The sequence below is a fragment of the Podarcis muralis genome, chromosome 3, assembly GCF_964188315.1.
Source record: "Podarcis muralis chromosome 3, rPodMur119.hap1.1, whole genome shotgun sequence".
NCBI lineage: Eukaryota > Metazoa > Chordata > Lepidosauria > Squamata > Lacertidae > Podarcis > Podarcis muralis.
Genome location: NC_135657.1, coordinates 113620800 through 113634495, shown reverse-complemented (window position 1 = coordinate 113634495; position 13696 = coordinate 113620800). Strand labels below are relative to the sequence as shown.

Genomic DNA, 13696 nt, shown 5'->3' with positions numbered 1-13696 from the left:
AATAATAAAAAACAATTCCAGGAGAATGGAAGAAGAATGGTATTTTTAGATTCTGCAAATTTTGTTAATAATAATAATAATAATAATAATAATAATAATAATAATAATAATTTTTTATTTATACCCCACCCCGGCCAAACCGGGCTCACACAACAAACCATACACGCAAAAGTGGGAATGTAAAGAATACCCCAAACAGGAAGAGTAGTCACAACATGACAGTTTGCTTTAGGAGTAAACAAACTTGAATTTCTTGGTCATTCACAAAGCTTCAGAAGTCCCAAGAGAGTTTTAAAAGATACCACTCTGGTGGAAAGCTATTTGAGGCTCCCTAGAGAAGAGCATTGCTAAAAGACCTTGCATTTTCAAACTTGGAGGAGACATTTCCTGAGATACGCATAGCCAAGACTGTTTTGCAGTCTTTTATAGGATCTTCCCATACAGACCAGATCAGCCTCTTTTTCCTCCATTCACAGGAAAGAAGCAATCAGGCTCCTTAGCTGAGATAATCTGCTACAAATAAATGGAAAATTCTGACTCCATGAAGAAGTAATTTTCCCCAATCACGGGATGATTCATGGAAGCTGCATTAAACTAGTATTTCTAGCAGTTTGTGTGGCGGTAAATTTACTCCTGAATGATTTAAAATTAGTAGTGCTGGTGACACTGACTTAAAAAAACAAACAAGTCTATAAAAACCAGCTAACACAAAAATTGCCACCACTTAAAATCCCTGAGATAGGCACAAAAAGTGAAACAAACGTGCACTTCAAATGAACAAAGTTAATCCAAAAGTTCTTGTGTTATACAGCCGACAGCAATCCAACAGAGGAAATATTCTGGAAGTCCCTTGTGCCGTGTGAAAGATGCTGTCAGTATAAAGGCACATACTTCTGTACTTGCTGGGCTCCAATTTCTGCTACATAAATTGCTCCAGTTTTCTTGCTGACATCCACAAGATGGGGCTTAACTTCGCTTGCAAGCTGAATTGTGTCCATCACAACACAGTCCTCAATTGATCCTACCGGTGGGGCAGCCAAGATTGACACCCTGTCAATATTTATATGTGCGACGATCATATACCTTTGATCTGGAGTTAATCTACAGGAGGAAGGGGAGGGGAGAGAGAGAGAAGGGAAGAGAGAGACTATTTAAAGAGAATCCTTTAAATCCTATTTAAAATCCTGCAGTATGAACATGATGCACTTTTGCTCACATTTGGGGGGGGTTACCTTCTGTTTGCACATCCCTCACGCCACCTGAAAAGTTGATCTGGGAGTTTCCTGATAATCCCAAATTCATCCTATTGGTGTCACAGCGCCACCCGTGTCCCACACAAGAGACTAGATGGGCACAATCCACCATTAATCACAATTCATTAGACCCACAGTCATTTCTATGAACACATATCCCAATGAATGAAAGGAAAAGACCACACTTATGTGAGAGCCTCATTCCTATATTTCCAAAGCAGCATGGAATTACCCCATGGGGAAGCAGCTTCCACACAGCTGTGAGTGCAAGTGAACAGAACCAATATTATGCTTCTGTGGGGTAAAATTTGAATGGCTGCAGACCGTTCAAATATGGTAGAAATGCCCAATCAGCAGGATGTAAAGGTGCCCTTCTTTTCACGGAAGGAGTTCTTCAGTTCGCACAAAGGCCTTTGAGCAAGTGGGGAGGACATTCCTTTTCTCATAAGCCTTAATCAATCAATGGCCTTTTAAACTGGGGGGGGGGGCATTGTTTTCGTTTGTTACTGTGGTCTGTATTTTTGTGGTTTTTATATTGTATTTTGTGGTTTTTATATGGTATGTATTTTTGTGGTTTTAAACTGCTCAGTGATCCTTGGATGAAGGGTGGTACAGAAATTTAATAAATGATAATAATGATTTTTCACCTATTCCTCATCTTGCATGTGGCTACCCCCCTGCACAAATGCCAGCACCCACTCCTCTGCAGAGTAGATTTCCAAGGGGTACTGTGCAAAGCACTTTTCCTCTTCTATTTGCAGATGCCGGGAGCTTCTTCTTCTTGAGCAGAATTCCATTTACAGAATTGCTGGATCTGATCCAAATAGAAGTCAGGCACCCATTAGAAAACCTAATTTAAGGCTTTGGCAGCCGAATCAAGCTTTTGCATGCCACAACCCTTCCGATAATAAAAGGGCCGCAAAAAAGGCAACATCTACCATCTGTCTAGCATCTGATATTTGTACAAAGTTATGGAAATACAACATGCAAAATTATTTGGATGGATGCACTAATGAGCCACCTCTCCTCTTTCGAGCCAGATGGATACATTAAGGAAAGCCAGTGTAAAAGTTATATGGCACCACCAAACACACTGGCATTTTCATCTCACTGTTAGGCAGAGATATATCTCCAGTGAACACAGTAGCTCAAACACTGGTACACCCACTATGCCACGTAAAATCGCTCTAACACTGGCACTGGAGCTCTTCATCACCTTACAAACAAAGGCGTTCTCCATAATCAACATGAGCCCTGCTCAGTTGAAAAGTCTCCCCTTCCACCCACCGCCCAGATTTGCATGCAAGCTACAGATACTATACCTGACGGAAGAAGGGCCATCTTGTGTAAAGCAGCTATTCCAACAGCCCAACCATTCCCCTGTGGTTTTCTGAAAAGCCTGGATTCTCCAGTTGGCTCGGTCAGCAACCCATACCTACTGAAAATACAAAATCTGTTCATAGCCATTTTTAAACACCACCTCAGCGGTCCTGCATATGCTCTATGATGTTTAATATCACATGAAATGGGGATCTACATGTTGCCATTCTGAGCAGGCTGGTATAGGATCTCGCCAACATTACTGGGATGCGGGTAGCACTGTGGGTTAAAGCCTCAGCGCCTAGGACTTGCCGATCGTATGGTTGCCGGTTCGAATCCCCGTGGCGGGGTGAGCTCCCGTCGTTCGGTCCCAGCTCCTGCCCACCTAGCAGTTCGAAAGCATGTCAAGTGCAAGTAGATAAATAGTACCGCTTTATAGCGGGAAGGTAAATGGGGTTTCCGTGTGCTGTGCTGGTGCTGGCTCGCCAGAGCAGCTTTGTCACGCTGGCCACATGACCCGGAAGTGTCTCTGGACAGCGCTGGCTCCCGGCCTCTAGAGTGAGATGAGCGCACAACCCTAGAGTCTGGCAAGACTGGCTCTTTAGGGAAGAATCCATACCTGCAGCACAGCATGCGCTCTTTAATCCTAGCTTCCTGCTAAACATACCTATATGACATGAGTGTTAAGGCAGGAAGAGCGGCTTTTGATTGCGGTTGGAAGAAGAGCAGCAAACCACTAATGTGCGTCTGCAGGTAATATTAAGCCAAGCCTCCTGGTTTGTTTCTCCCAGAGGCAGGCAGAGCTTGTTCATAGTAAGCGAACGTTTGTTTCAGATTATTATTTGTTTCTAAGTTTAGAAAACAAAGGAAAATCATAGACGTGTTTTCCTTCTACATGAAAAATGCATGTTTTTCAGTTAAAACGTTGGTCCAGTACAATACTAAAATGGAATCGGGGGAAATGCAGAGAATACTTCACAAAACAGTACCCTAAAATTCATACCTGGGCTTGTTTCGATTAACGTCTGCAGGAGACTTTGTGGATATTTAAGGTATAATTAGAAAAATCTTAATAATTATTCATAAAGGAAACAGCTTATAAGAAGTAAATAAGGATGCCAGAAACAGGATAAAGGAAGTCTTTTATTTGGTTGTTTGTATTGTTGTATATTATGCTTGCTGTTTGTTATGCTTGTGTCTGATGGGGGTGGATTTCTGTGTTGGGGGGTTTGTGTTATGTTGTAAAAAAAAATTCCAATAAAAATTTATTTTTAAAAAATATACTAACATGGAATCACTCGTTTCTTGGTTTAATTAAAACTCGTTGATGAAAAATAGCATGGAGTGTTTCATTCACAGGCAAGGAAGGGGCGGGGGAGAGAAACATGCCATAAAAGATTGGAGAAAGCCCCAAAACTTTAAAGCACCAGTCCTCAACACTTCCTTGAAAGCTGCAAGTACCGTATTTTTTGCTCCATAACACTCACTTTTTTCCTCCTAGAAAGTAAGGGGAAATGTCTGTGCATGTTATGGAGTGAATGCCTGCGGGTGGCGGGGGGGATCTGCTGCAGTCGTGAGCAGAAGATCAATGGTTCCCCTTCCTTCCCTCCTCCGTTACAAAGCATGGATCCACATGGATCCTCACGATTTTTGATTTGGGCCACTCCAAACTCACTGTCAGATCACATGTCTGTGGCCACAGCATGAACCACAAAAATCATATATCCACTATTTCGTTTAGAGTATTTTTTCCCTTGTTTTCCTCCTCTAAAAACTACGTGCGTGTTATGGTCTGGTGCGTGTTACAGAGCGAAAAATACGGTAAATTAAAGCTAAAGGTAAAGGGACCCCTGACCATTAGGTCTAGTTGTGGCCGACTCTGGGGTTGTGGTGCTCATCTCGCTTTACTAGCCGAGGGAGCTGGCGTACAGCTTCTGGGTCATGTGGCCAGCATGACTAAGCCGCTTCTGACGAACCAGAGCAGCGAACGGAAACGCCGTTTACCTTTCCGCTGGAGCGGTACCTATTTATCTACTTGCACTTTGACGTGCTTTCGAACTGCTAGGTTGGCAGGAGCAGGGACCGAGCCACGGGAGCTCACCCCGTCGTGGGGATTCGAACCACCGACTTTCTGATCGGCCAGTCCTAGGTTCTGTGGTTTAACCCACAGCACCATCCGCGTCCCTACGCAAGTAAATTACTGGAAGTTTAAATTCAAGTGAGAAAATTTCAAGCCCTGGCTATGATGGCAATTTATAAAACTATATTACAGCGATCACGGCTACTTTACCCGTCCGACAGCATCCACCGTTACACTGTGTGGGATATTGAACTGTGCAGTGCCAGAACCATTTTCTCCATGCAGCCATAGAGTCTTAAAGTCTGCAGGTAGAAAGGAAGCACCATATATTGCTGTGCTTTTTATAATAAAACATTTGCATTACATCATAAGAAATAAATGTTTTTTAATTTATACCACGCCCTTCCCAGTTTAAAAATCGGGCACAGGGCAGCTAACAGCAAATATAAAACTTTGATTAAAATGCAACTTAAAAACAGCACAGAATACAACATAAAATGCAGCAGCAATATCAATGAAATTCAAAAATTCACAAGTCATTTTTTTGGGGGGGAAACCCAGTCAGTAGACATCAAATGATCACCAGGGCTAACTGGCCAAGTTGGTCCTACTAGGGCCAGAAAGGAGGTGTGTGAATAAGAATTTAAATGTGAGGTCCCAGAAAGGGTTTCTTCATAGAAGAGGAAAGGGAAAAGGGAATATAGGAACAGGCTAATTCAAATTGAAGGGCAGGCGGAATAGGCCCTGCGGAAGGAGATCAAGTCCTGCAGGGCCCTAGTCTCGTGGGACAAAGAGCATTCCACCAGGTTGGAGCCATCACTGATAAAGCCCTAGCCCTGGTGGAGGATAGTCTGGCTTCCTTAGGGCCCTCTGCGGGACATACCAGGAGAGACGGTCCCATAAGTACAAGGGCCCTAGGCCGCATAGGGCTTTAAAGGTCAGCTGACAGCTTTCTAATTCTTTAGTGATTTCAAAAACAGGGTAACTTTCTGTTCTCTTCCTAAAAACAGAGTGGGGCAACATAAAACTATCCAGTAAGGATTTGGGCATTCCCCTACTTTTAATAAACAAAACAAAACCAAAAAACACATTTCCTTCTACCGTAGTCTGACTGCTGAAGTTCTACCAAAGTTTCAAATGCTGCAATTAACAGAGCCCTTAAAGCGTTAAACCCATATGGGAGAGACAAAAGACCTCAAGAAATACAGAAATGATAGTCACATAAATTAGGAGAACACAGCAGAAACAAAAACAAACCACTAGCGCAGGCACTGGGAAATTCCCCACCCCCTGGAGGCTATTTTGACATGTGGGTGGAGACACCTACTTGTCTAGTATGTCATTATGATACCAGCTCACAATTTCAAACAGGCTGCCCAGCTGACTGGCACTGACGGCAGGCCTTGCTTGGCCCATTTTCAGGCACTGTACCTGCAAACAGACATTTCCCCTCTGCATACTAGCTTTCCAGGCCCACAGAGGAAAATATGTCAATTTGCAGGTGTGGTTTGGATCCAAACCACACCTGCAAATGGACTTCAAAGGGACTTGCTATTCAGAAGCCCCACTTGCCAAGGAACAATTGGGAGTGCATTTTAAACTCCCAATTGTTCCTTGGCACCTGTGTCTTTTATGTGCCGCACACCTGACATCACATGTGATGGCAGGTGGGGAGGGCTTGTCGTAAACCGGCTTGGGGGCCAAACAAGCTGAGGCTGATTAGGTCTGGTGGCTGGAGGTTCCCTATTGCTGTACATCAAAGCAATTCTGAATGTTGCACGTATAGGCCATTCATGTTCATTCACTTACCTGGGGTCAATTTGACCAAGCGGTTGTTCAGTCCTCCATCACCATCTACAATGTAGATGTCCCCGCTTTCTTCCACAAAAATCTCTGCTGGCTGGTCAAACTGCAAGGGATTTGTACCAGAACCTGCTCTACCTGCAGTACCTATGACTTGAAGAAGTTCACCTGAAGGAGTATACTGTTTAATTGTGTGTCCATATTTGCCTATATGAAGAAGGAAATAGACATTTTTCAGTAAGATCACATTTTCTCTGCGAACAGCATAATTTTAAAAGGAGTGAGGTTGTGAAGAATTGGGCAGAAACTGGAGGGGACATTAACTGGATTTACTGTTCTCAAGTGTGGAACCTCTGTGCTGTGTGCACTGCCCTTGGTCTTCCACCATGAACCTGTTCTTGTTCCTCAGCCTACTGAACGCCCAGGAAGAAACATCTTCCTCCCTTTTTAAATCACCTGAACTTGTACAAACTGCAAGATTTGCACAGATGCAGAGCTGTAGCTTTTAGGATGATGGCCTGGTGGTACTGGGCGCTTTGTGTGGGCTGTACTGTAATTAAATTGAACACTCAGTTGGATATCAGTCCCAAGAACATACAAGAGCAAGTTGCTCAAGGAAGGAACTGCAAGGAGAGGCGCATGAATGGTCTGGTTATTTCAATCTGTATCGCTTCACCTTTGTGTCTTAGAATGGACTGTTGTGTTATTTTTTCATGTTTTATATCTTGAGACAGCATGCAGACAAGTTCTTTTGTGGAAAGGCAGCCTCTAAAATTTACGTCTAACTTAAAACATCATAAGCACACTGTTTTGTTTCTAGTGTTATTTAGTAACAATCATTCCACATACCAGTTCCAACATCTGTGATCCACACTGAAGTTGCATTGGGTGTGTTCAGCACAAAGATACCATGAGGCATTTCAATGGAAGCATTCCATGCTTGTAAGAAATAGCCATCCTCGGTATAAACTACAACCTTGGGCACATTTTCATCACCTCTCTGTAAAAGTGTACAAAGATAACAGAGAACCAATCAGATCTTGCAGAATGAAATTCAATATTTTTTTCATAACATTTCCTCATTGCATATACATACATATACATATGCATACACATATATTCTCACAAATCTTATTAGCTCCACCAGGTATTGTTATGTCTGGTTCACATGCAAGGAAAAAGCTGATCAGTGGCTTCCTTTCACTGAATCTTAATGCAGAGGTACAAAAGGATAGTGGATTTTTGTCCTCAGCATATACTACAACCAAACAGCTGCCTTTAGCCCTCTCTCAACGGTCACCAAGCAGCAGCCATTCTATCAGGCTGCAAAATAGAGAGAAAGAGAAACAGAGCAACTCCACAGCTTTTGCTGAGAAACCAGTCACCTTTTGGCTCTTCCTCAACTGTCACCTAGTAAAAGGCATTAGTCCATCAGGCTATGTGAATTGCCTCCATCCCAAAGATCATTATAAGAACTGTAGGAAATGATGCATGAATGTGATTTCCCTCCTCTCCCTCCCCATCTCTTTTTCCTTGTCTGCCATGTATTGTAGATTATAAGCCTAAAGATCATTGTAAAGCCACTCTCATAGCCTTTTTGACTAAAGAATGGAGTAAAAGTGTTTAACCTAGATGGTCATGGCATAACACAAAAGTGGACAGAGTACAATCACAGTGAAGCTATCCCCATAATCGTACTTCTATACGAGAAAAGGCATAACCTGTTGAAATTCTGCCAGGAAAATAAGACACAAGAAAAGTGCATTAAAGACAAGGGAAAAGAGAAGTTCTTTAGGACCCTATTGCCTGCCCATCGAACAACTCACTCATCAGTTGCAGTTCTGATTTCACTTATTGGCTAAAACCACTGACAGGCAGGAGGAGCCAGGCTTGGTTATTTCACAGAAATCACTTATTCCTATTTTGCTTCAGAGTTTTCTTTTTAAGAGGGCAAGAAACTTACTTTTTTAAAATGAAAGCTCAGTCTGGGGCACCTCCCTGGGGGCACCAATGAAGGCTTCTGCAGGCCAATCGGGTTGGCAATCCCGGATCTAAGATACTGGTGAGGAAAAGATGCTGCGAGTTGTTTTTTTTACTTTTTTTTAAAGAAAGCAAAGAGACAGGATATGCAGGCTAGAAGAGAAGGTTTCTAGGAAGATCAGGGATACAAGAGATCAAGCAGAGTCTGGGTGTGAGAAACTGAACAAAGAACTGGCAGAAAGGCAGAGGGAAGGGTCTGACAGAAAGCAGCCACCTTATGGAATAGAACTAATGTGCAGCAGATAGGCAGGGCAAGTATAGAGGAACTGTGGCACATTTAAAAGCCTTTCTTGATTTTGCAGCCAGATCTACAGAAAAAGGAAAGCTGAACTCTCAGCCTCTGAATCCATTTAGACCAACCAAGCTTTGGGAAACATAATGCCATGAGAATAAAAGCACAATTCCTAGTACAAAGACACAGCCCAGCATTTCCTACACTGGAAAGAAAATGGTCATTAATGGAGATAGCTTAGTGACTTGCTGATGTCATCTACTTAAAATAATTGTGGCTTTCTTCACTGGCACTGTTATAATGAACAATCTTAGTCAACCATAAAGACTGAAAAGTGGAGTGTAAAGGGGAAATGTTGGAAAGGGAATGACAACTGGCTCCCTATTCTAGCATTAGTCTTCTAAGCTCCGGAGTAAACATAATATGAATGTTAAAATAGCATGCCAAGTTATGGAACTTTTTGAAGAAAAGATGGTATTTTATAGCGAAAGAAGCAACAGCATTCATTTACTCCTTTAGGTAGCTCTTGCCACTACACTTTTTTTTGGGAGGCATTCTTTTTTTCAGTATGGAAAAAGTTCACCCACACTGGAAAAAAGTCATGCGAATGTCTGCTCCTCACAAAGCTCTCCTCAACACTGGAAAGCATGTCTGCTTCCTTACAGGTCCACATGCATTCAGCAAGGAAAAATATAAAGAGAAATGTGAAGTTTTCTGACATTGAAGGATGAGCCTCCACCCAGTGTTCTGTGCAAGAGTTCCTAGTCTGGTTGCTGTAAAAACAGGAACTGCTAACAATCGAAGCTACACACTGGACAACTCTGCTGGTCAGAAGACTATCTTTTCCTACCTGTCCCACGTATACTAATCCATTGACGTCATCCACAGCAACACAAAACGTCTGACCAGTAAAAGGAATCAAAGGCCAGTTTACATCAAGCTTGTAGAGTGGCTTCTCTCTTCTCCAGAGAGGGAAGAAAGTCAACTCACTTAACACCTTAAAAATAAATGGCAAAAAAATTACTGTTAAATGAGCCATCTCCAGAGAGCAGTATTTAACGTTTATCCATCACATTTTTATCTCATCCTTGTTCTAAGCACTGCATGCCTGAGGTTTTCCCATTTTTGTTCTCATCGCAACCCTGTGAGGTAGGCTAGGCTGACAAACAGCGATCAGAGGCACCATGTCTCTGAGCATCAGCCCCTGGAGAGTGAGACTGTCCTCATGTCTTGCTTGTAGCCTTTTCACAGGCCTATGGTTGGCCACTGTGGGAAATAGCCACTGGACTAAACAGGGCACTTGCGTTCTTTGGAGCATGGATAACCGTGTCCAGGCTATTGTGGTTAGGAGTGGGTTGCAGCTGGCAAACCAGTCAAGCTGGTGAAATGTGCTTCAAGCTACAGAAACCATTTAGGCCTCCAAATGTGAGGTCAGAAGTAAAAATCCAAACTGCAAACCTCATTGCCATGCATCAACAAAACCTCCATCTTGCCTGGATTGATCTTCTGTTTACTGGCCCTTACCCACTCCATTATTGATTCCAGACATTGGTTCCATAATTTCATCTAGATTTAATGAAGAAGAGAAGCAGAACTGGTCATCACCAATGTACTGATGATGACACCACATCCCAAATCCCTAGATAATTTCATTTACAGGTTTCGCGTAGATGGCAATGCTCCCCTGGCCTCAAAAGGGAAGGAGAAGTTTCAGGAATGGGGAAGTGATAAAATACACATTTTTCCTTCCCCCCACATCCAGCCCTCCTCTGACATACCATACTGCATTAGAGGGCTGCCAGTCCAAAACATGAATGTTTTAACAGCTAAGCTGTCAGGGACTTGAGTAGGTCAAACCCCTCTCTTCACCCTACCCTCCATTTTCCTTTCTAGTTTCTTTTGTTTTCAACCAGCACTCCAAATTCCACCCTTCAACTGTTCTTAGCCATACAAACCGAGTGGCTGAGGTGTGATACAGTAAACCATTTCTGTTCCTTTTTCTCAGTTCAACTGCCATAAGCAGCTTTCCATACCTCCAGAAAACTCACCGGTTCTTGTTAGGCCCTTTTAGAGCTTTTTCTTTTTTTAAAAGGCCTTAGTTTTGTTTTTATTTACAAATTCAGAAAGTGCAAGTTTGTTTTGGTAGCCTCATGACCCTTCCAAACCAACAGTCCATTCTCACAGTGCAGTTCTCATGTAACGTGAGGGGGGGGGGAAATGATATAAATACTAATATGTATCCTGAAGTATTACATCCCACAGATTGATCGTTAAACAGCCAACTAAAAACACATTTTTTTCAGTAATACGGACTATTGTATAGTCTGCAGGGCCAGCCCACCCATGAGGCAAGGTGAGGTGACTGCCTTAGGTGGCACCCCTTGTTCCCTAGTGCGGACTGAGATGCCCTTTTTGTGGTTCGTCTCAGGGCCAGTTCAGACAGAACAAATATCCTCCAAACATGGCTTGGTTTCCCATGGACTTGGATGATGATGATGATGATAATAATAATAATAATAATAATAATTTATTATTTATACCCCACCCATCTGGCTGAGTTTCCCCAGCCACTCTGGGCGGCTTCGAATCAAGTGTTAAAAACAATACAGCATTAAATATTAAAAACTTCCCTAAACAAGGCTGCCTTCAGATGTCTTTTAAAGAGAAGATAGCTGCTTATTTCCTTCACATCTGAAGGGAGGGCGTTCCACAGGGCGGGTGCCACTACCAAGGAGGCCCTCTGTCTGGTTCCCTGTAACCTCACTTCCCACAATGAGGGAACTGCCAGAAGGTCCTCGGTGCTGGATCTCAGTGTCTGGGCTGAACGATGGGGGTGGAAATGCTCCTTCAGGTCTACTGGGCCATTTATGGCTTTAAAGGTCAGCACCAACACTTTGAATTGTGCTCGGAAACGTACTGGGAGCCAATGCAGATCTCTCAGGACCGGTGTTATGTGGTCCCGGCGGCCAGCCCCAGTCACCAGTCTAGCTGCCGTATTCTGGATTAATTGCAATTTCCAGATCACCTTCAAAGGTAGCCCCATGTAGAGCGCATTGCAGTAGTCCAAGCGGGAGATAACTAGAGCATGCACTACTCTGGCAAAACAGTCTGCGGCCAGGTGGAGCTTGTAGACAGCCGCCCTGGATACAGAATTAACCTGCGCCTCCATGGACAGCTGTGATACGATCCCACACCCCGAATACTTTTCATCCAAGCTGCCTCCCCATTAAAGAAATCGTAATCGATTAGGTCACAGGGTTTCCCAAACTTGGGTCTCCAGCTATTTTTGGACTACAATTCCCATCATCCCTGAGGACTGGTCTTGCTAGTTGGCTTCCTTGCTAGCTTCCTTCCTTCCTTCCTCCTGGGCCGTGTTCAGAAAGTGGTGGTGGGGGGATGAGTGTTCAGACCCCTGGGCCCTCACTTGTGGGGTGCCTCAGGGTTCCTTCCTCTCCCCCATGCTTTTTAACATCTATATGAAGCTGCTGGGAGAGATCATCAGGGGGTTTGGGCTGGGTGTCCATCAATATGCAGATGACACCCAGCTCTACCTCTCTTTCAAATCAGAACCAGTGAAGGCGGTGAAGGACCTGTGTAAGTGCCTGGAGGCGGTTGGAGGATGGATGGCAGCTAATGGATTGAGGTTGAATCCTGACAAGACAGAAGTACTGTTTTGGGGGGACAGGGGGAGGGCTGGTGTGGAGGACTCCCTGGTCCTGAATGGGGTAACTGCGCCGCTGAAGGACCAGGTGCGCAGCCTGGGAGTCATTTTGGACTCACAGCTGTCCATGGAGGTGCAGATCAATTCTGTGTCCAGGGCAGCTGTTTATCAGCTCCATCTGGTACGCAGGCTGAGACCCTACCTGCCTGCGGACTGTCTCGCCAGAGTGGTGCATGCTCTGGTAATCTCCCGCTTGGACTACTGCAATGCGCTCTACGTGGGGCTACCTTTGAAGGTGACCCGGAAACTACAGCTAATCCAGAATGCGGCAGCTAGACTGGTGACGGGGGGCGGCCGCCGAGACCATATAACACCGGTCTTGAAAGACCTACACTGGCTCCCAGTGCATTTCTGAGCACAATTCAAAGTGTTGGTGTTGACCTTTAAAGCCCTAAACGGCCTCGGCCCAGTATACCTGAAGGAGCATCTCCACCCCCATCGTTCAGCCTGGACACTGAGATCCAGCACCGAGGGCCTTCTGGCGGTTCCCTCACTGCGAGCAGCAAAGCTACAGGGAACCAGGCAGAGGGCCTTCTCGGTGGTGGCACCCGCCCTGTGGAAAGCCCTCCCATCAGATGTCAAAGCGATAAACAACTACCTGACATTCAGAAGACATCTGAAGGCAGCCCTGTTTAGGGAAGCTTTTAATGTGTGACATTTTAGTGTATTTTTGGTCTCTGTGGAAGCCGCCCAGAGTGGCTGGGGAAACCCAGCCAGATGGGCGGGGTACAAATAATAAATTATTATTATTATTATTATTATTATTATTATTATTATTATTATTATTATAGCTAGGGATGATGGGAGTTGTAGTCCAAAACAACAACAGCTAGAGACCCAGGTTTGCGAAACCCTGGATTAGTTCCTCACAGATGTGTGCATGTTCACACAGCTGTGAAGGGAAAGGGCCGCCCCCCCCCCGACCCTGGGCGTCGCTCCCTCAGCCTGGCCCACCTCACAGGGCTGTTGTGCCCCAAGGGACCCTGCTAAACGCAGCGCGGGAGCGGAGGACGGGACGTTCTGTACCTGCCAACCCACCTGCACCTCAGACCCCGCCGTGTACAGGCTGATCAGCAGCACGAGCGAGGCGGCCCCTCCGAGGCCCGCCAAAAGGCGGCAGAGCCGGGGATAGCGGCGGGCGGCCATCGAGGAGCAGCCTCGGCGGGCGCGAGGCCGGGCGCGAGCAGAGCCACCGCCCCCCGCCGCGGGAGCGAGCGAGGCGCGCACGTTCGGGACGGAGCAAAGCT

The 13696-nt window shown here is 44.8% G+C and overlaps 1 protein-coding gene across 6 annotated transcripts; it reads right to left on the bottom strand.

The window, feature by feature from the left end:
• Positions 1-95: 95 nt before the first annotated feature.
• Positions 96-13645, bottom strand: NHLRC3 (NHL repeat containing 3). 6 transcript variants are annotated; one of them, XM_077926498.1, is made up of 9 exons: positions 13476-13645; positions 10187-10294; positions 9579-9725; positions 7306-7456; positions 6463-6663; positions 4864-4955; positions 2576-2688; positions 1901-2067; positions 965-1101 (listed from the first exon to the last, which is right to left on the bottom strand). In XM_077926498.1, exons 1-8 carry the CDS (start codon positions 13593-13595, stop codon positions 1923-1925), a joined length of 1077 nt encoding a protein of 358 aa, XP_077782624.1. In that variant the 5' UTR covers positions 13596-13645; the 3' UTR covers positions 965-1101; positions 1901-1922. The 6 variants fall into 6 exon arrangements, with proteins under 6 accessions (XP_077782622.1, XP_077782623.1, XP_028577955.2 ...); XM_077926496.1 differs by lacking the exon at positions 1901-2067 and having other exon boundaries at positions 96-1101; positions 13476-13642; XM_077926497.1 differs by lacking the exon at positions 1901-2067 and having other exon boundaries at positions 96-1101; positions 13488-13642.
• Positions 13646-13696: the final 51 nt, after the last annotated feature.

Bases quoted from the DNA above. Each gene is read 5' to 3' on its own strand.
- NHLRC3 (XM_077926496.1), bottom strand. From the start codon at position 13,595: ATGGCCGCCCGCCGCTATCCCCGGCTCTGCCGCCTTTTGGCGGGCCTC. The intron at 6,664-7,305 runs GTATGTGGAATG...TTCTTCATATAG, and splicing joins GATCACAGATGTTGGAACTG to GCAAATATGGACACACAATT. The intron at 1,102-2,575 runs GTATAGTATCTG...TTCCTCCTGTAG, and splicing joins GATGGCCCTTCTTCCGTCAG to ATTAACTCCAGATCAAAGGT.